This window comes from Phalacrocorax carbo, chromosome 10 (genome assembly GCF_963921805.1).
Source record: "Phalacrocorax carbo chromosome 10, bPhaCar2.1, whole genome shotgun sequence".
Classification (NCBI taxonomy): Eukaryota; Metazoa; Chordata; class Aves; order Suliformes; family Phalacrocoracidae; genus Phalacrocorax; species Phalacrocorax carbo.
The window spans coordinates 3,884,502-3,904,899 of record NC_087522.1 but is presented as its reverse complement, the minus strand read 5'-3'; the positions used below and the strand labels follow the sequence as shown (position 1 = coordinate 3,904,899).

At 55.8% G+C, this 20,398-nt stretch overlaps 1 protein-coding gene across 3 annotated transcripts in view; it reads left to right on the top strand.

Annotated features, from left to right (window-relative positions):
• The window catches only part of MPRIP (myosin phosphatase Rho interacting protein), an 87,683-nt gene that overhangs the window by 32,030 nt on the left and 35,255 nt on the right, over positions 1–20,398 (top strand). For 2 of the 3 annotated variants that reach the window (XM_064461495.1, XM_064461496.1), the window contains exons 4-8: positions 4,394–4,545; positions 7,559–7,643; positions 12,188–12,398; positions 13,408–13,567; positions 19,844–19,985. In XM_064461495.1, the coding sequence (XP_064317565.1) occupies positions 4,394–4,545; positions 7,559–7,643; positions 12,188–12,398; positions 13,408–13,567; positions 19,844–19,985 (750 nt within the window). Of the gene's footprint in view, positions 1–4,393; positions 4,546–7,558; positions 7,644–12,187; positions 12,399–13,407; positions 13,925–19,843; positions 19,986–20,398 lie in introns of all 3 variants that reach the window. The other variant, XM_064461497.1, reaches the window with a different exon arrangement.

The following is a 20,398-nucleotide window of genomic DNA, read 5'->3' as shown; positions in this document are numbered from 1 at the left end:
ATTTATGAAGGCAGTGTGGATGTCTCTTCTGCAGGCACCGCAGGCTCGCTGCTGCTCTGGGGTGGTGCTGGGAGCCAGGGCAGAGCCAGCCAGAGCCCGAGCCCTCCCTGAGCAGCGTTGCAGCAGAGCTGTGATCTCCCCACCGGGACGGCCGGGCCCCGGTGCCAAGGCAACCAGCCTGCCATGCGAGATAGACAAATGGTTGTGTTTTTGTTGGTTTTTTTTTTTCTTCCCCTCCTGGTTCTTGGCAGAAAGTAAAATGTCCCTTTTGTTTGGTTTCCTCCTCCCCCTGCCCCATCGCTGTTCTTTAAAGGTTGTGTTCCAGATTTCATCAACCCACGTTGTGTAATAGCCCTGGAGAACAGCGTGGGCATTGGCCGTGTCCCACCAAGGCCGTGGCAGAGCCACTCCTCGGGAGCTTGACCATGGGGTTACCTGCTCAGAAAACACCTTGTGTACAGCTGCTGAGCGAAGCCTCGTTGTATTTTGGGTCGAGCTCCTACCATGCACACACATTAGAAATGATGGGGAAGGTGCTTGGAGAAAATTCGGAAATTTTTGAATCTAAATAATCCCGTATTTCTACCTCAGTCCCGCAAAAATATATGGAAATGAAGGACTCTTGCAGATAAACCCCATTGACTTACAGTATCAGCCCCTGCGCCTGGGCGTTCATCACCCACAGAGCGTCCAGCACTGTGCATCCTCCTGCCACAGTGCCTGGGTGTCCCCAGTAATGCCCCGCTTGGGATTGCTTCCTTCCGCCTGTAAGAGGTTCCCATTCTTTCTTTCCCTCCTTTCCACTGCCAAGGTGGGGGATACTGCAGCTGCTGGGCTCTGCATCCTACGAGCATCCATCTAAAGTTCCCTGCATCTTGTCCGGAGGCTGCTGGCGTTGTGGATATGGAGAGCACAGCGTGACCTGTGTCCTGGGCACCCAGGAAGGGAGAGGAGGAGGAGGAGGAGGAGGAGGAGGAGGAGAGCGTACTATAGGCTTTGTGTAGTGTGGAGAGGGACGCTGTGAGCACGTGTGTGTGTAAATAAGGATCTGTCATACCAGAGAGAAACAGCAACGTGATTGTTTCTTGGCTCCGGTTCCTCTGCTGATACTGGCAGCGTGGAGAGCTGTAGCTGCTCATATGGTGCGGGTGCTGCCTTCCCCATGCCGGCACGCGGTGAGCAGTGGGGGGCTGCTCTGCTTGCGGGGCTGGAGGCGGCCAGTGGCACTGGGGAGAGCTGCTGGTGGTGATGGTGCCCATAATGGTGTCCTCTGCTGGTGCACCCTGCTGTGCTTCTACTCCTCCCTCCAGTTAAAAGACATACCCAGGCGTCAGATCCAGTCGCGGGGTAGCTGTGTGCTCCACCCATTGACAGCAGCATGGGATATGGCAAAGGCAGGGCCAGCGCCTGGGGACGGGGCTGTCCCGAGGTGGGGACCAGCAGAAGCCAGCAGCTGGAGGCAGAGCTGAGCCTGAGCATCCACTCTGCCCTCACCTGGATGTGAAGCCTCCCCTTGGCCCCGGGGCCCAGTGCTAGGCTCGATCTTGTATCAAAGCATCTGCTCTTCAAAGGCTCACAAAGTCCCAGCCTTGTTATTGTTTCAGCGTCTCCGCTGTATAACACCTCCCTGCTTTTGCATTTATTTATTCCCTTCCAATTGCCAGAGCCACGCAGTCCTCACCTGACCTGGGACCAGCCCAGGGTCCAGCCCTGCTCATCCTTCCGTGGGGATCCCCAGCCCTGAGAAATCCCCAGTGCAGAAACAGGTGCTCAGAGGCAGGGAAGGGGTCCGTGTGTCCTCATCCCCTGCTGCAGAGCCTCTCCCCTCTCCCCTGCTCCCACAACACCGCCCCGCAGCTTCGGCACCGAGGGGCTGTCCCTGTTCTCCTGGTTCCTCGGGGAGAGCAGCCGTGCGCCATTGCCAGCTCCTCCGCTGGGGGTCCCCGGCCGGTTTCGAGGTGCTCCTGGGGTGCAGTGCTGCCCGAGCTCCGTCCTTTTCCTCGGTGGCGTTTGTGTGTGTGCACGCGTGTTTCCACCTGGTAGCATTTGCATTTCGCTTTGCTTCAAAGTGCCTGAGCTGCCTCCAAGGAAGGAAATAAATGGTGTAAAGGAATTTACATCCCAAGCAAGCGAGGCTGCTGGTCTGTCAGGTTTCATCTGCTGCCGAGAGGTGTGGGGGTGCAGGGGGGCTGCTGTGGCGTGGAGGGTTTGTCCCTGGTCCTGGTGCAGGTGCAAGGCGGGCAGTCCCAGCTTTGCTCGCAGCACCTCTCCTGGCATCCCGGCTCGGAGGTGCAGTGGTGGATGGGGACCCACACATCGAGCTCTGCGAGATGCCAGTGTTCACCTTCACAAGGAGAGTTGTGCATCAAAACCACTTCACAGGGCTGGCCTGGCGGCGTGGGGGCCCCAAACCGGCTCCTCCGCTCTGGGCGCGCTTGGGTCAGGGCTGGGTGTGAGCAGTGGGGGAAGCCGCCCTGCACGCTGCCGTGGGGTTAAAGAGGGAGGAGAGCAGGCGGGTTTTGCAGGGAGCCATCTCATCCTCTTCTCCTGTGCCAGCTCCCTGCCAAATCCCTGCAGGGCCTCCCAGGGAGTCGATGGCTGTCTGTGGCAAGAGGGACCAAGTGGCCCAGGGTCCCCGTGAGGGACGGGGGCTCCCTCCTGGAGCCGCCCTTATCCCCTGTTCTGGTTATGTTCCCTAGTGCAAAAATGCTCTGAGTGAGGAAGGAGGTTGGACTCAGACCTTATAGTCCTGGAAGCCTTGGCTGTGCCGAAGGCCAGGGAGACAAAAACGTTTCTAAGACTCCACTTGGAGCAGGAGAAAGTTCTTCCGTTGGGTTTTTATAGCTCCCGGAAAGCGGGGTTTTATTTTTGTTGTCTAAGACAAAAAATCCTCTTAGGAGCTGACTGCCCGTGCCGGTGGAGGGCGGGTGGCTGTGCATGCGCCGTGCTGGGTGTCTGGGCTTTGTTTTTCCTCCCTCCCTCCATCCTGTGGAGTCTGTGGATGCTGACGCCGGTTTCCATGAAGGAAAAGGAGGTTTTTGTGTCCCTGATGTGCGAGTGGTCCTGTTCGTGCGCTCATGCTGGGCATCAGTGCTGCAGCACCCGTGATGGCTCCGTGCCACCCTGGCTGTCGTAGGATGCTCCCACCCAGGGACGCAGTTGCAGGGAAGGCCCTTTCACTGGGGAAGGGGGCTATTTCCCACAGCCCGCAGATGGGTAAACCGGAAGCCTTGCGGGGCTGATCTGAATTTCCTGGGATTGTAGGCTGAGGCCATCAAGCTCTCCCCAGTCAACCCTTCTTTGCCTGACACAGGCTGCTTTTGGAGGGGTTTTACTGGTCAGGGAGCTTGTTTCCATAGTAAAAACCTTTAACAGCAACTGCCAAAAATCTGTCTCCCCGTTGGTCCAGCCATCTGGAGCGTGCAATGAGGCTTTGGCGGGGTGAGGAGGTGGTCGTGGACTGCTTTGGATGCTCCTTCAGTGCCTTTGGCAGCTCAGAGGGGTCCCTCTGCCTGGTCATTTATGTCCCAGGTTCATGTCAGGATGCAGGGGGGATCCCGGTGTTACCGAGCCTGGTGAGGCACAGGCAGGCTGGGGATGGGGGAGACATGGCATTGCTGTTCGGCGAGGGAGGGCTGCGGGCACCATGCACTGGGAGCTGGTGGCCATGCTGTAATCAGATAAACTGGCGCTGCTCCAGATGGACCTGTCAGCTCTCGTCAGTGCTGACACCCCTCTGCATCCCTCTGCGTCCCTTCGGGCCAGGGTGGCCACCGCCTGTCCCACTCCACTGGGTCTGCTTGGAGCAAGGCAGCCAGGAGGTGACAGTGTGGTGGCAAAGCCCATCAGACAAAAAAGGTGCCTTCCATGCTGCGGTCCCTCCCTGGCAAACTCCATGTTTTGTTAACTTTAATGGGAAAAACCTAGCATGCATGTCTGTCTGTCTGTCTACAGCGCCTGAGACACCCTGCACTGAGGGCACTGGGGCCTTTCTGCTTTGCCACCCCCTGTCCCCAGGTGCCACCCCACCACCCCAGATGCTTTGCAGCTGCAAACTCAAAGCTGGCCACTCGGTGCCTTGCCTCGGTGTCCCCGTGCTGCAGCGGGGCAACCATCCTTCCCTGGGCGTTTGGCATAGGAGAAGCGTCTCGCTGGCAGCAGTAGGCTGGGCTGGGCTGGGCTGTGCCGGCAGGAGTCATGCCTGCTGGTCTGTGTCCCCAGATGTGTGGCACAGGGCTTTGCTGTGTGCTGGCATGGCGCATGGAAGGGGCTGGGTACTCGTGGGCATGGTTTGTAGGATCCTGGTGTCCACCAGGAGATGTTTTGGGGATCAACTCTGCACTCATCTGCTCTTCTCTCCTTAAATGTTACTCCTTTCCTCCTCCCCTCGCAGCCGACAACCCTCCCACAGGGCACCATCAACATGAACCAGTGCACAGATGTGGTGGATGGGGAGAGCCGGACAGGGCAGAAATTCTCCTTGTGCATCCTGACGCCAGAGAAGGAGCACTTCATCCGGGCTGAGAACAAGGAGATCATCAGTGGGTGAGTGCAAGTCCAGGGCTGAGCTGCCACGGGGCTCTTCCCTCAGCCTGGAGGAAGAGGAGGGTGGGTAGGAGTAGGTAGGCTGGGTGCTGTGGCAGTGCGTACCCAGGCTGACCTCTGAGTGATGATCACAGCCTGCTGCAGGGACAGTCCTGGGGGCTGGGTGTAGCTGCTGTCTTGCCATCAGCTCTGGTCGTCTTCGCCTTTTTGGCAAAAAGGCAGGGTTTCTTTCCCCTGCCATCACCTGGTGCTCTGCAGCTGAGTGGGGGTCTGAGCATCCCCTGAGCCCCCAGGTCTATGGTGTGAGCATGAGTGCTGATTTCAGCAGAGACCTATGCAGCGGCAGATGATTTAAGTCCTTCCTCCATGCCTAGTGTGCATGCTCAGCTGTGCTAGGCTGGAGCCTGAGGCTTCCCAACATGCTGGATATCTTTCAGACCCAGTGCTTAAGGAAGCTCAGCCTCTGCCGGGAGCCTTGGCCAGGCCCTGGAGCTGAGATGCTCCTGAGTCACTCGTTACTTATGAAGGCCACCATTTTCAGGTCGGTTTTGTTGTCTGCTGTTGGGTGATACCCTGCTGCCCACTGCAGAGCAACACTCCCAGTGGCGTGTACCCCTGCGAGTGAGCTGAGCTACACTGGAGCGTTTGTGGGGTGTTCAGAGGGTGCATCTGCTGCTGAGATGCTCCTGGGCTGGCTGCGGCAGCTTCAGTCCCAGTAGAAAGCAGCTGTTTACTGGGTGGGGGAAGAAGCTTGGCCGCAGAGTGAACAACAGGATGGGGCTGGAGCCAGTGGGTGCTGGGGTGACACCACAGTGCTTTTAGGACAGCATCCGATCAGGCACTCAGCCCGCTGGCACAGGTCCTGTCACCACACCAGTGGCAGGTCCCATAGTCCCAGGGCTGGCGTGTCCGCCCCGAGTGCCATACGGCCTCTGGTCCTCGTTCGTCCCTGGGCAGACGTGGCCTCCTGGGGCTGCCTGCTCTGCAGTTACCCTGTCCCCATTCGGACTCACCTTCACAGCACCCACCTCACCCCGCTCACTTCCTCCGGCACCCCCTTCATCCCAGTGGAGCATCGCTCATAGGGGCATCTGCTGCTGGGATGCAGTCGCTCAGCAACGCTGAAGATTAGGCCACTAAAATGAGGAAATCTCGGTAGATTTCCCGACTCCAGGTGTTAGATGGTGACCTAGAAACCTCCTTGTCCATTGTTCGCATGCCGGCTTGGGTTGAAGCCGGCGCTGGTGAGGGTGCAGAGCTGCAGGAGAGCCGAGCTGCCGGCATGCAGTGATGGACTGCGAGGGCGCTGCTGCTCACCTGCGAGCATTTCCCATGAGGGTTGTCCGGAGCTCGGGGCCTCCCTCGCAAAATTTGTTGACATTTGAAACTAGATCAGAAAGTTGAAGGGATGAAGCGCTCGCTCTGTCCCACTCTTCCCAAGGCATGGCATCTCCTGCTTGCCCAAGCCCTGGCAGCAGCAGAATCAGGGCTTTCTATTGAGATGATTTCCATTTCCAAGCATTTTCTTTGGTTGTGACTCCCCCCCTTTTTGGTAAGTACTGGTTGAAATAGGCATTTACCTACCAAGAGCTTGGGATTTTGATCAGATACATGTTTTCACACCTTGAAACTTTCCCTGCCCTACTGAGGCACGTGAGCGTGGGTGATTCCCCTTCTGTGCACCCCTCGGGCCAGCAAACCTGTCCTCCGGTGGCACGGCCACCCCCTGGCCCCATTTGCAGTGGTGGGGTCACAGTGGTTGTGGAGCCGGGGTGCAAAGGTACAGGGGAATCGTGGCACAGGGGAGCCGGCTCCTCTCCTCCAGCCAAGGCAGGAGCAATGGCTATGCCCCAAAACACGGCCAACCCCCATGCCCTGCTCTTTTCAAGCTCTCCCCACACTCCGGTTCGCAGCTCAGCCTTTTGTTGCCGGTCCTGCCCACCACACAGGAGGGAGAGGCATTGCAGAGCAAGGTGGGGCTGATTTATTGTTCATTGGCCCGGCACTGGATTTTGAAGCAGTGCGTTTGCTCCTGACTGCAAGCATTAATCATCCCAAAACAGCCCCGCTCTGGGTCCGAGCCAGGCGGATTTCATTTGCAGTTGCAGCACGACAGGAAGATTTCCCCAGCTGGGGGAGAATTTGTTTTACGTTTGTTGCGTGCTTCTGGCATTTATTGCTTAACCAAAACCCACTTGATGTGGCCATCTCAAAACGCTTTACAGCAGCAGTGTGCGAAGTGGGGGGAACAGGAGAGGGAAGCAGGGACATCTGAAGCAGGAAAGTTTCCTGGCGGTCCACAGATCCCTGTGGAGTTCGCAGAGATGCAGGGGCAGGTCGTCAGGTTATGGTGGGAGGGCACAGGAGGGTCCCCAAACAAGTGAATTGTGCAGGGGATGGACTTCTCAATGCCAAGTTCATGCTGCTCTTTCTTGGACAAAAGCGCTTTTATGTGCAGTGTGAGGGCATTGGCATCGATGAAGGGGGAAGGTCCTGCCGGAGGCTCTGTCCCTCTCGGCTGTCTTTCAGGATCCTTGAATCCCTGTCCCCTGGCAGCCTTGGCCGTGGCCTCACTCTTGCAGTGAGTGCGGTTTGAGCCAAAGCACCCTGGGGTCATCCCTCCTCCCCTCCTGTCCTGCCTCATTTTTCTCCCAGGAGCTTCTTGGGATGATTTCTGAGTACTATTTACCACGTTGACCAGAGCGGAGAAGCCAAGCTCCTCCTTGTGCCAGCTCCAGGTTGGGGCTGTGCTTATGGCCAAGTTACAGACTCCAGTATGATGGGGTTAAGAGTGAAATGTGGGTGCTCCATCTCTGGAGCTTGCGGGCAGCCTGCCCCAGGGGCTGGATGGGGCAGCATCTCCCCGGGCAGGGTGGTCAGAGCAGCTTTGGGGTCGGCAGCCTGTGGGAAGATGCGTTACACCCCAAGATGGAGTGCAAGCGTCACACCCCGCTCCCGTCCCTGCACGCTGTCCTTTGGCACACACCTCACTTTTTGCTTTCTCTGCCTGCAGGTGGCTGGAGATGCTGATAGTCTATCCGAGGACAAACAAGCAGAATCAGAAGAAGAAGAGGAAGGTAGAGCCCCCAACTCCCCAGGTAACCCTAGGGGTACACACACTGTCACCCGGTCCCTTGCCTCCCTCTCAGGGCCACAGCATTGCTCTGCTCGCAGGAAGGATCCCCCCAAAACCAGCCAGACCAGCGGGCTGCCAGCCCTCTGATGCTGCCTGCTCCAAGGGTGAGAGCCAGGGCAGCAGGACAACGTGAATTAATTCCCGGTCGTCACTTCCCAGGGTCACACGCTACTGCTGCTGCTTTCCTGGCTGCTTTGGGGCCACGTTTCACCCCCCAGCCGCTGTCTTGTGGCACCAGCCCTGCACACGCTGTCCCAGGAGCGGCTGCAAAGCCGTGTGGTCCCCATGGGGGTCCGGGGAGAGGTGCTGGCCATTCACAAGACTTTTCAGCAGAAACAGGATGAAATTCCATCGGGCTCCGGTTACCCACTTTGAGATGACCCCAGAGATAATGGGAATGAAAGGAAAATACTAAAGGCCAGGGCCAGGCTGGGAGCTCCGGGGGCCGGAGTTGGGCTCTCCAGGGACCTGGCGGTGGCTTCGTGCTCACTTTGACTATAAATGGTAAAAAGCGGGGCCAGCCGTGACTCACTCGTTCCTGCGGGGCTCCCACGTGGCCGGAGTGGGGGAGAATCCCACAGATGGGGAACGTGACCCCGAGGCCACCCTCGTCCCTTGCCGGGGCTGAGAACAGCCGCGTTCCTGAGGCTGCCTGACCTCTGGGCGCGCGTCCCACCGCTGCAGGGGACGGGCTAGGAGGGCTCCTCCAGCCGAGCCGGGCTGCGGCACTGGGGGACTGAAAATAGCATCGGGGCTCCCCTGAGCCCCGGTTTTCAGGTTTCCTTTGATGAAGTCCTGAGGCTGGTCCTGGTGCAAACTGGGCCATGGGTGGGTTTTGTACGGTGTTTGTTTGAATCGAGTTTCCACTGCTCCACTGGATAGAGGTTCTGGGCAATGGGGAAAAAAATTGAGGGAAGATGATCCTTTTTTGTATACCAAGCTGGAAGTTTGATCCACCCCCTGCCAAGGGCTGGGGTTGTCACAGCCCCTCAAGTGCTGGCTCCGGTGATGCTCCAGGGAAGATGCCTCCTCCCTCCACAGCCAAGAGCTGACGTGTTTTGAGTTGCAGGTCCTCAAGCCCCAGGGAGGGGGCTGCCACATTCGGAGCACCCCAGTGAGCTGATGCAGCAGGGCAGGGATGCTCACCCAGTCCCTGGCACAACACGAAACCCAGGCTGGGTTCAAGATGGGGACGGGGCGGAGAAGAGAAGGGGCGCAGAGCCAGAAAACATCATTCTGGGTTACATTTCATCACCATGGCAACTTCTTGGAAACCGTACAGGATCCAAGCTCCTGAGCACCAAATAAGGGAAGCGGTTGTGGGAAGGATGCTGGCTCCCCGCAGGCGGACAGGCTCCCCAGGTGCCTGGGGATGGGGTGAGCATGGAGCTTGGTGGCACTTTTACCCCCCTTGTCTTGGGGTGGACCTTTAGCTTGCACAGGAAGGAGTGGGGAGGTGCGCCCCAAGCCCCATTCCGCTTGCTACCCTCCTTCCACCCTCTCGATCCCACTGCTCCTGGTGCTGTGGCACCACTGAAAGACTCAAATTCACTTTTGTAAAACCAACCTCCATGTGGGACCTGCTGCCGGATGGATGCTGCGCTGTGTCGGGAACTCACGAGCAACTTGCAAAGGCAGAAGTGTCTTTCCTCTGTCTCCCGAATCGTGCTGATGCAGGTGGCTAGTCCGGGGAAGGAGAGAGGATGCTGGGGAGAAAATCAGCACCAAACCCCCTTCTCTGAAATGGCTTCTCCTGAAGTTGGCGGCTGTTCAGCTCGCTCTCTGTGTGCTGGCCAAGAAAGCCTGATTTCTTTCTAAAGACGGACGCCTGCTAATCCGGCAGTGGATCATGTGTGAGAGCCACTCAGGGAGGGACGGACACCTTTGTGATTAAAAAAAAAAAGTTAAAACAATAGATAGTTCTGCTTTTCTTCACCCCCACATAGTTTTTCCTTCTGTGCTACAGCGGAGCTTGGCTGCAGCCAGGTGCTTGTTGGGCATCAGGGCCATTTTCAGCTCCCCCCATCGTTTTGCATCTTCCCCCTGCAAAATCACCAGGGTGGGAGCAACGCAGGTGAAACTGGGAATATCACTCCAGCTGCAGATTTTTGGGCAGGAATTGTTAGGTGCAATCCTAGAGGTATTTTCACCTTGGCTTTGCAAGCAAGTTGTGATCTTAGGGGAAAAAAGGGCGGGTTTCTCTTGCAGCTTTAGCCATGCTTCAGCAGAGAAGTGCAGGCAGCGGGAGAGACTGGGCTTGCTGCCTTCACCTGCTTGCTGTCCCTGGGAAATCAAGACAGGATTTGGGGCTGAAATCTGGGATTTGAGGCACTGCCCTCTGTTGCAGGACAGGTTTGCACAGGGCTGTGGCAAGCTCAGGTAAGCAGAGCGTGCCCAGACATACTTAAGGCAACTGGAGGCTGGTTCTGCCGATTTGGTGCACACTCCGTTTTGGAGCTATTCATACGTTGAGCAGCAGAGAGTTAATTTCTCTGCTTGCATATAGACTGCTTTTTGGCCCTCATATCTCTGTCTAATTAAATACTTATCTACAAATAATTATATGGGGGTGTGTGTAAGGAATATATAAAAATATATATCCTGAGCTGGCGATTAGCTTTGCGCTTTCAGATCAATGACTGAGAGTGGCTGAGGTTGGAAGGGCCTTTGGAGATCGTCTGGTCCGACCCCCTGCTCAAGGAGCATCCCCTCGAGCAGGATGGTCGTGAACTCTGGATCGTTTACCTCCAAGACTGCATTCCTTTAGAGTGAAATTTCCAAGGGGATTTTTTAAAAAACTGAGGTCATTTGCTGCTTGTTGTGGCTGTGCACGGAGCCAGGACCCGCTCCCTGGGAGATCCCCCAGCGGTTCCGGCACAGGCCTGCGAATGCTGGTTTGGAGGTGCAGGGCTAAAACCCACCGGTGGCTGACATGGGAGGGGGGACGAGAGATGCTCTTCGCAGCCTGTGTCCCCAGCCCGTGGCTGCTGGCTCAGGCGTTCCTGGATTCCCCCTGCTCCATGGAAAGGGAACAAGCAGCCAGAAAACTTCCCACAGTCCGGAGGCTTTGGAGGGGGAGTTAATTGTCATTGATTTATTGGTGGCTTTAAGGAAAATAATCTGCTAATGCAGAAGCTTAATATGACAACAGCAAAACATCTGCTAGCAAACAAAGCCAAACCCTAAACGAGTTGTGAAAGCTGCTGCCTCTTCTGGGCTGGGCGCCGAACCTGGGCTGCCCGGGCTGCGGCCACTAAAATGGCATCCTCATCTGATGGACTCCAGAGCCCCTCATTAGCTAGCAAAGCGTTTAAGGTGATGAGTATCGTTTTAAAATAGCATAAAAATAGCATAACGCTCAATCTGATGTTGTATTTCTTTTTAAAGAAACAGCCTGTTAGGTAACCAGAGCACCCGGGAAGAGTAAGCGCCGGGTGGGTTTTATTCTTTTTTATTGGTGGCCTGTAGCAAACCAGCTGTGACAAACAAACAACACAGCTTCTGGTGGCAGGGAATTAATTTTCTCCTCCATCCTGTGTCCTTTAGCTTGATTTCTTTTTTTTTTTAATTGACATTAGTTATAACACTGAGAAAATTCAGTCCTGGCAAACGGGCCCCAGGAGAGAAGCCTGATGTCGGTCTGCATTTGTGAAAGGCGGCGGCTGCCCGCGAGCCAGCCCGCAGAGGGACCGGGGACGTGCAGAGGGAAATGGGGGATGCTGTGGTTGTTTACATCACTTACAGAGGATGCACTGTCACCCCAAACTGGGTTTTGGCAGAGGTGAGGGGAGCATTTCCAGGTTCCCCGTGAGCCAGGACCTCACAGACCTGTTTCTCTGCCGGGTCTGCAGCGCTGCACCTGAGTTGGGGTGCATAGCCCCACGCGTGCACCACATGGCTTTTGGGAAGAGCTGCTGTGCTGGAGCGTAAGCGGAGCTGCACGGGACCCCGAATGCCGGGGAAGGGCTGGGGCTTCACTCCGCTCGGGACTGGGCTACACCAGCACGAGATGAGCTTTTCCCAAGGAGTTACATAGCGGTGGCCGCAGCATCCTGCGCACCACACCAGGAGGGGCAATTCCTATCTGAAAACAAAGCCAGCGAGTCCCTCCACTGCCACAGCACCCAGCTGAAGGTCTCGTTCATTTGTCAGCTCGCCTTTGCATCTTTTCCTAGCTGGATGCATGGGGAGGTGCAGCCAGCTTCAGGAGCCCTCCCCAGGGAGGGACGGTGAGGGATGTTTCCTCTTTTGCGGCAAGAGCGGCCGTGGTCCCTTTGTCCGAGGAAGTCCTGACCCATCCCTGCCACTGCACTGCCCTGGGGCAGGGTTTCCACCTGTGAGCTTGTCCTCTTGGGAACGTTGCGGTAGCGCATCCCGTCCCATTGTGGCACACGTAGTGGGCAGCACCCAAGCCATGTGGGACCTCCTGGGATAGCCCGATGGGGACCCTGGGTGCGGAGCTGGGACAAACCCCCTTAACCACGCTGTCTCCCCTGTTCTCCTTAGGAGCCGGGTCCTGCTAAGATGGCCGTGACCAGCAGCAACATCCCCAGTGCGGAGAAGGTCCCTGCCACCAAGTCCACGCTTTGGCAGGAAGAAATGAGGGGGAAAGACCAAGTGGACGGGGGCAGCGGCATCAGCCCGGCGCAGAGCTCTGTGCAAGGCCAGGCCGGGGCTGCCAGCTCCCTGAAGGATCCTGTGCTGGACAGCAAGGAAGGTGAGGGACCCGGGTGTGAGCACTGGTGTGACGCTGGGGTGACTTGATTTGGGCAGCTGAGCTGGCAGAAAACCAGCGTAGAGGGAAAAGTTCTCTGCGGGTTTGGTTCCTGGAGCATCCCAGCAAGGAGGGGGAGGCAGCCCTTGTCCCTGCTGTGTGGGGACTGTATCGAGGCATTACAGGCTGGCATTCAGGAAGGAAAAAATTTGCATCACGGACTGGAAAATCACAGTGTGGGGCCCAATCCTGCCCTGGCAGGAAGATGGGGCTGTCTGCCCTCACAGGTGACATTGCCCTTGCGCTGGGGCAAAACGAGGGGGAAAATGCCATTTCTAGTCTCTCCGCATCTCTGCCTGGGGGAGTTGGAGGGCACAGGGCCATGCTGCGCTCAGCCCGGCTTCAGGGCTGCCAAGCCCTGAGCACCGCTTCCTCCTCCAGCCCTCGCATCAGGGCCCAGTTTATGTTTGGTCTCCCCAGTGAGTCCCTGGAAGGCCATGGCATTGTCCTCCCTGGAGCAAAAGGGGCTGGGGACTGTTCCTGCCGGGGCTGTGGGCACGGCCCGCGCGCTGCAGCCATTTCCTTTATCTGCCCACTTGGATGGGGGACGCTTTCCACCCACTCCCAGCTGCAGGAGCGATGTATGCATCGCCTTGCGTCCACGGAGCTGTGGTTGATGCCAGGTTGGGAAGGACAGGGATGGAAATGGGTGAGGAGTGGTGACTACAGCCATCCATTCCTTGATTTGAAGGTTTAGGTCTTTCATCTGTGCAAGCCCAACCCAAGAGCTGGACTGGCATCCCCAGTTTCCTGCAGGCTGTCCCACCATCTCTATGGGCACGAAGGGTGGTCAGGGTGGAAAAGCCAAGGGTGCAAGAGGTGGCACAGCGTGGGGCTGGGGGCCCAGGCTGTCTCTGCTCTTGTTGCCTTCCCCTGTCCTGAGTGGGATCGGGTGGTTTTGTTAAAAACAGAATTCCTTGAAACCAAGTGTGGTGACTTTTCTGTCCCTTAGACGAAAGCTCCATGAACGGAGACCGGATAGACTGTGGGCGGAAGACGCGTGTCGAGAGCGGGTACTTTTCCTTGGAGAAGACCAAGCAAGACTCGAAGCTGGAAGAGCAGCAGCTGCCGCCCCCGCCGAGCCCACCCAGCCCCAGCACCCCAAACAACAGGTACAGTTATCCCAAATCGCCCTCGCAGGAGCATGCCCAGCCCTTTCCTTCCCCAGGTACCCGATCAGGCGACCGAATGATTCACAGCTTCTCTCTGAACTCCTTGGACTCGAAGAGCAGTTGCTCCATGCACAAGGACTCCAGCAGCAGAGATGTAGGAAGGGGAGCTGAAAAATCGGGGCGTCCCCTTTCTTTTAAAGCCAGCCGGCAGTACACCACCCTGGCCGACGTTCCCAAGGCCATTAGGATCAGTAATCGTGAGGCCTTCCAGGTGGAGAGGAAGCGGCTAGAGCGGAGAACCCGGGCCCGTAGCCCTGGGAGAGAAGAAGTGGCCCGGCTCTTTGGCAATGAGAGAAGGTAAGGGATGAGTGGCTAATCTCCTCCTTGCATGCTTGCAACGGCAGTGAGGCTGGGTCCCTGCCGCAGCCCTGGACGGAGCAGGCAGTATTTGCTGGGTGAAGCCCCTTTGTGTTACAGTGCTCCTGGGTTTAAGGACGCCCATCCACACCGACCAGGCGGTGGGATGGCTTTAGTAGTGCCAGCAGGCAGGTGTCACCCTGCCTGGCCACTCTGGGGACAGCTGGCTGGGGTGGGTAATGTTCGGTGGCTGTATTTGCAAGCAAGCCGACCCTTCCCATCCCCTCCCCGGCATGGCACACGCTGGCAGCTGGCACCATTAATTAGGTTAGCTCTAAATGGTGTTAGTGCCGGGTGCGTTACGCAACTGCCTAATGAGCTGAGAGAGGTTTGAAAATGTCATGGCATTAATCTGGGAGAGGAGAGGCGGGTGCAGTGCTGAGGCAGGGTGCAGCGGGCTGCAAAACAGCTTAGTGCGGAGGAGGATGGGGAAGGGCGTCCGCACGCGCGCCTGCACCGCGCACCGGCGTGCTCGGTGCTCTCCGGGCGAGGTGAGGGACGGGCTCGACTTGCCCTGGGAGAGACGCATTTGTGCTGTGAGAGCAGCAGAGCAAACCAGGAGACGGGCCCCGGGCGAGAGGGCTGCCTGCCAGTCTGATTTTCTTGCCCTGGTTTTCCTCTGGGCATGTTCTCTCTCGCACGGTTTCAGCAGGCACTTCTCTGTTTCTTCCCAGCCCCTAAAGGACTGTTTTCCAGCCTGGCTTCCTCACGCCGAGAGCTGGGAGCGGGTCTGGGGAGGGCGGTGCAGCTTTGTGCCGGTGCCGCTGGTTGGCAGGAGGATGCCGAGCCCAGCCCGGCCTCGGCAGCGTGCACAGCGAGTGCCAGGCTGGGGATAGAGGAGAAGAGCATAGATTTGGCTTTGTCTGCCTGGGCAATTGGGTGGGAGGAGAAGGGTGCCATGCAGGTCCTCTGGCCACCCCGGCTGGGGACGAGGCTGAGGAAGGGCTGGGGACTGCTGGTTTGCAGAGTGAACTGGTGTTGGCCCAGGTGTGGGCGAGATCGTGGCCCCGCTGGGTTTGCTTGCACAGGGTGCCCTGGCCAGTGCCTGCCCCAGTGCGAGAGGACAGCAAGTTCCTCCCGTGCCGACAGTGCCTTGCTCCAGCCCTGGGTGTATTGTGCAGCACTGGGATGTGCCATCTGAGGACAGGGAGGAGCAGATTTACAGGCAGATAACGGGGGCCTGGAAGAGGATGTTGCTGCCAGACACTGTCCTTTTTTAATGTCAGAGCCCCACTCATTGCCTGCTGATGGGTGCCTTTTCCCAAGGAGTCTGTTTTTCCCAGCCCAGCTGGGCTCCTGGGGCCGATAACAGGTTTTTATTGCTTTATCAGTATTGGCAAAAATTCCCCTGTGTCAGCTCAGGGCCTTTATCCAGAGCAGGACGGGTGCAGGGAGGACAAGCAAGACAGAGGTCTTGCTGCCTGCAGGGCTGAGCCCGGGCCAGCATTTGGGAGGGGGGCGATGGCAGAGAGCAGGACGAGGGGTCCCCACCTGCCGGAGGGTTTGGCCGGGGATGGCGGCCCGTGGTGCCGGAGGAGCGTGCCATGAGCAGGGACGGCTCAGCGGGCAGTGTTTAGGGATGGGCACGTTTGCTTTCTCCTGATAACCTGGGCATTGGCCTGTGTGGGTGGCGTGGGTGGAGGGGCCATGTGTCCCAGAGCTCAGGAGGACTCGGCGGGGTATGGAGAGGCAGTCCAGCGTTGCACCAGAGAATTAACATTCGCCGGCACCCTGCTCAGCTTGGCTTGGCTGCTTTTTAAATTTGAGTTTACTTAGTCCACATATCCCTCTCATTTTTCTCCTCCAAGCTCAGGCTGTGCTGTTTGAGGTTGAGCAGATACAATAACTCACTTCCGTGCTGCGGGGTCAGCTTTTTCCCCTGGGTTTAACACCATTTCTAATAATTCTCAGTAACCCACTAACATGTCCGGGAGCGCTTGCCTGGCATCACTTGCCTACCCTATAGGTGCCAGCCGGGCATTGTTCAGATTGGCCTTTCATCTCTCAGTGCAGCCAGAAGAACTTGCTCTGATTCTGTTGGTATTTTCGGCTCTTCCTTTCGTTTTCCATTTACCCACCGTAAATCAGTTATAAGTGTCAGCGCTATGGATAGAAAAGAATTATTCTAGGTACCCAGTGCTGCACCCTGAGTGACACACCGGCAGGCTTAGCTCCAGATAAAGCTGCTTTTCAGGCTTCTTGTCCTGTTTCCTTATAGTAAGAGATATTACATGACTTATGTCTGGGACTTGTGCTGAAAATTTTCCATGTTGACCATTTATACCTGACGCTGACTCCACGCCCCATGCAGACAGCTGAGCTCACAGCCACTCAGAAATATGAATCAGAAACCAGGAGATAATCTCCATGATTTTGGCGGAGCGGCAGAGTGCGAGTTCCCTCTGCTGGCACGCAGCAGGACGGGGCTGCCGGCACCACGCTGCCAGCACCGCACAGCAGGGCCCAACCGGGCCAGGGGAGAGGGTCTGTGTCCAGAGAGGTCAAGCCATGCCTCCAGTCTCATGTCTCAGACCCATCCTTAGGGCAAAAGAGCAGGGGCAGATCTTTGGAAACCCTGTGGATAAATCTTGAAGCCTGTTTTGCACACAAAATCGCAGCGGAGAGGGCTGCAGGGACAACACTGGATGCTGGTCCTCATATCCCAGCAGAGCTCTGCAGCTGCAGGGATAAATCCTGGCACATTTCAGGAAGGTGTCAGCAGCTTTGGGAAGGAGACCACCATCATCAGGTGGGGTGCAGAGACCCAGAGCCCCTTCCTCCGGGAGTGTGGCCCCAGGCTTTCCCACCTCCTGCAGCTCCCCAGGGAGCATTGGGATTTCTGGTGGGAAAACTTGGGTTTTCTTGCACACTTCCAGGGATACAGCCTCTAAAACGGTGGCTTTCCCAGTTGACCCCATGTTCTGTTCAGGCTGGCAAGAGTCTGCTGTGGCGTCTGCCAGATCTGCTGTAGGAGTGTGGTCAGGGGGCTGAGGAGTATTTCTAGCCTTGATAAATAGCAGAGCTGCCTGAAATCGCTTAAAAGACTTTTCTTTCTCAAATTCCTTCTCTGGAGCTTCTTGAGATGTAAGGCTCTTCTCTAAATGCTGGTTCTACCCCTAGAGAGAAGTTCCTGCTCTCCCAAATATAGTGGGATTTTTTCGTGTATAACTATCCTCTTCATTTTTGTGGACCTTTTGGGGAAATTCCTCTTCCTTTTCCTGACACTCGCTGTCTTTCTTGCTGCTCAATAATGAATCCAATAAAAACAAGCCCTTCCAATCAAAGAAAATCATTTAACGATAGCTCATGCTGGTCCTTTATAGCTTTCCTTCCCACCACACACACCCCTCTACCTAACAGCCGAGATCTGCAGCTCGGGTTTAGTGGCCTGGAAAAGATTAACATCCTGCATGGCCGAGGAACTCCTTGGGACGAGCTTTGTAGTTGAGCAAGCACTAAATGGCACCACAGCTTTTGAAATGCTTCTTCCTACCTGTCCACAGCCTTCTTTTGTCAGCATGGAGCTGCTGTTCAGAGGCAGCAGCTCTCTCCTCGGCACGGTGGGGAGTAGAGGAGAGCCCTTCCCTTCCCTGTCCCCCCAGGATCTCTAGCAGTAACCTCTCTGAAAAGCTGAGCTAATGGGAAAAAACCCAATTCTTTCCTGTAATCCGGATGATATTAACCCCTGGGGCTGTGATTTGGTTGCAGTGATTTATTTTTCTTCTCCCCTTTTCAATGACGAATTACTGGAATGATTTTGATTTTGTTTTGTATGTAGATGCAGATATGTAATTTCCTCTTCTGTTCATTCATTTTCCAGCCTTGTTTTCTTCCAGGTCTTGTTGCTCTCCACCTTCTCCTGCTGTGTTGCTGTGTGACGTGTCCGCCTTTACTTCGCCTGCTTCGCTACCATCTCATCTCAATCTCAAGCCGTAGAACAACCTGGTGGTGCAGCCCCTTTCATGAGAAATCAACCTGCTTTTGATTTTGTTTTATGTTTTTTGGTTGGGGTTTTTTTTTCTCCTGATTTGTTTTTCTTCAGGCCTTCACCTAGTAGGGCACAGACAATGTTAATTCACGGACCTCTTACTCCCCTCTAAACTGAGACTCAGAGAAGGCTGGGCCAGTGTAAAAAGGGTTAAAAAATTGTAACTCCAAAACAGTTCCCCATCTGTTGGTGAACAGAGGACGTGGATTTATGCTCCGCAGGCTGGCTTACGTGAACGGACATTTCATGAGCAGAACATCCCAGGGGGATTGGGAGCTCTGCGTGAGCCCGGGATCTGCCCGCTCCCAGTCTGCAAACTGGGAGGCGGCAGGGGCTGAACAGATGCCCCGTAAAAACATCAGAGATATTCGAACTTACAAAGCCAAGTCTTCCCCACCGATTTTGTCCCTTCTTCTTTGGTTGTGGGCTTCAGCGCCTGGTCCAGGCAGCCTGGCGCTGAGCAGCAGTGGGGGGCCCTCAGCCTGCCGGGGGATGTGATGTGCTCAGACTGTCTCATTTACGGAATTTGGTGCAAATGTTGGTTGAAAACTGAACATCTCATGTTTTTTAAGTCCTTAACTTGCTGTTCCTTTTTGTGGGAAGTGTTAAAAATGTTTTCTGGATAACCGATTTCCCCTCATGTGGTTGCCATTGGGATTTTCATGCGTGTTAGAGGTTCACACAGATCAAGCAGCCCCGAGTTTAGACGCAGCACGTGTGGGTCCAAATTTTGTGTCAAGAACCCAGCTGGGGAGGTTCAAAATTGAGCTTTAAACCTCACAGCTTGGAGCACAGCTGGCATGTTGCTGGTGGTGGGTTGTTACTTCACATTCCCAGGTTGTGATTAAAGACCTGAGGTTGATACTTGCCCGAACTCCTGGGCCTGCAAACTTAGACACCAGCAGGTCCTTTGAAAATTCCAGCATTTCCCCTCCTGTGGGTCAATGAGAAACTTTTCATGCTGAAATGATGCTTTTAATTCCATCTGCAAAGACCTGTAGTTTGCTGGTTCTTAGGGGCATCCCATTTGGGTTTGGTCGGGGCTAGCGCCTGCTCCATCGCATTTCTTCGTAGTTCTCCATCCTTAGGAGACATGTGTGCCACGGTGCGATGGGCCGCCAAGGCGCTGTCTGAGAGCCCAAGTTGTGCTCCCTGCTGTCCATGCTGGATTTGCAGACCGGTTTGAGAGGAGGGTAGAGCCCCGAGGCTTTGCAGGGGATGCCCTGCTGTGCCTGCACAGGGTTCTCCTCATCTCCTCGTGCCTCTTCAGCTGGCGCACCCTGCGAGCCAGACGTGTTGTCTGGAGGCACCTATGGGACTCCTCACTCAGTGCAATCCTGTGGATGTTTCCCGTGTGAGGCTGAGTTTTTACAGGGTATCTATTGCAGGGAACGCGCAGGGTGACCCATAGGTACCTGTTACCTCCACACCCAGCTTGGTCTGATGTGTCTGCTCTGTGACCTGGGGGGCACTTGATAGCTGCAGTGCTAGAGAGTAAAGACAAAGCTTAAGCCAAAGGTGCTCAATAATCCCTGCTTCTCAAAGGGCTGTAAAATTTACAAGTAAAAAGCTATTGCTGGTTTTGCGAGGGTTTTCTACATATTTGAGAAGATACTATTTGTGGAGCTGAGTAGCGTGAGGTTTTCCCCCACTTTGGGGGCAAGTAAAATGGATCGTGTCAGACTGGGGTATTTTGCCCCGGATTTGTGCACGCCAGAGCTTGCAGAGAAACAGGGACCAAAAGCCAGGTGTGCACGAGCACTGGGTCAAGCAATTCTGCAGCCTTAAATTTGTGGGATTGTACAGCTCAGCACAGTTGCTGTCCTTGTGTTTAAACTGGCTCTGGTTTCCCCTTTTTCTCTGTTTTCCAGGCGATCCCAGGTAATTGAAAAATTTGAGGCATTAGATATTGAGAACGCGGAGCACATGGAAACGAATGTGTCGCCCGGTGCTGCCCTTTCCAGTGAGACGCGGCAGGGCAGGAGCGAGAAGAGGGTTTTCCCACGAAAACGGGTAAGCTGCTCAGCCAAGGTCTCATGGTGGGCTTTGGAGGATCTGGGAGCCCAGGATAGAAGATTTAACTAGAGGGTTTAGCTCTAGGGTTTGTCCCTGGGTAGAGCAGGGGATCTGGAGTCGCAGGCAGGCTCGTACAGGAGCCAAATCGCTGTGTGTGCTCAGTCTGTGCAGGTTTGCCGCTTGCTGCTCTGCTCCCTTTGCCCAGCTGCAGATCAGAGTGGAAAATCCAGGCTGTCTTTTCTCCTTCCTCCAAAATAGAAAGAGGGAAACTTCAGATCTGGCATAGCAGGACACATCAGGATGGGGTGAAGTAACAAAAGAAACAGGCGGTTGTGAGAGTCCCAGATATGCTTAGTTATACTGGGAACTAGTTAATGCCTGAGAGGACAAAAAAATTGTATTGCCAATGA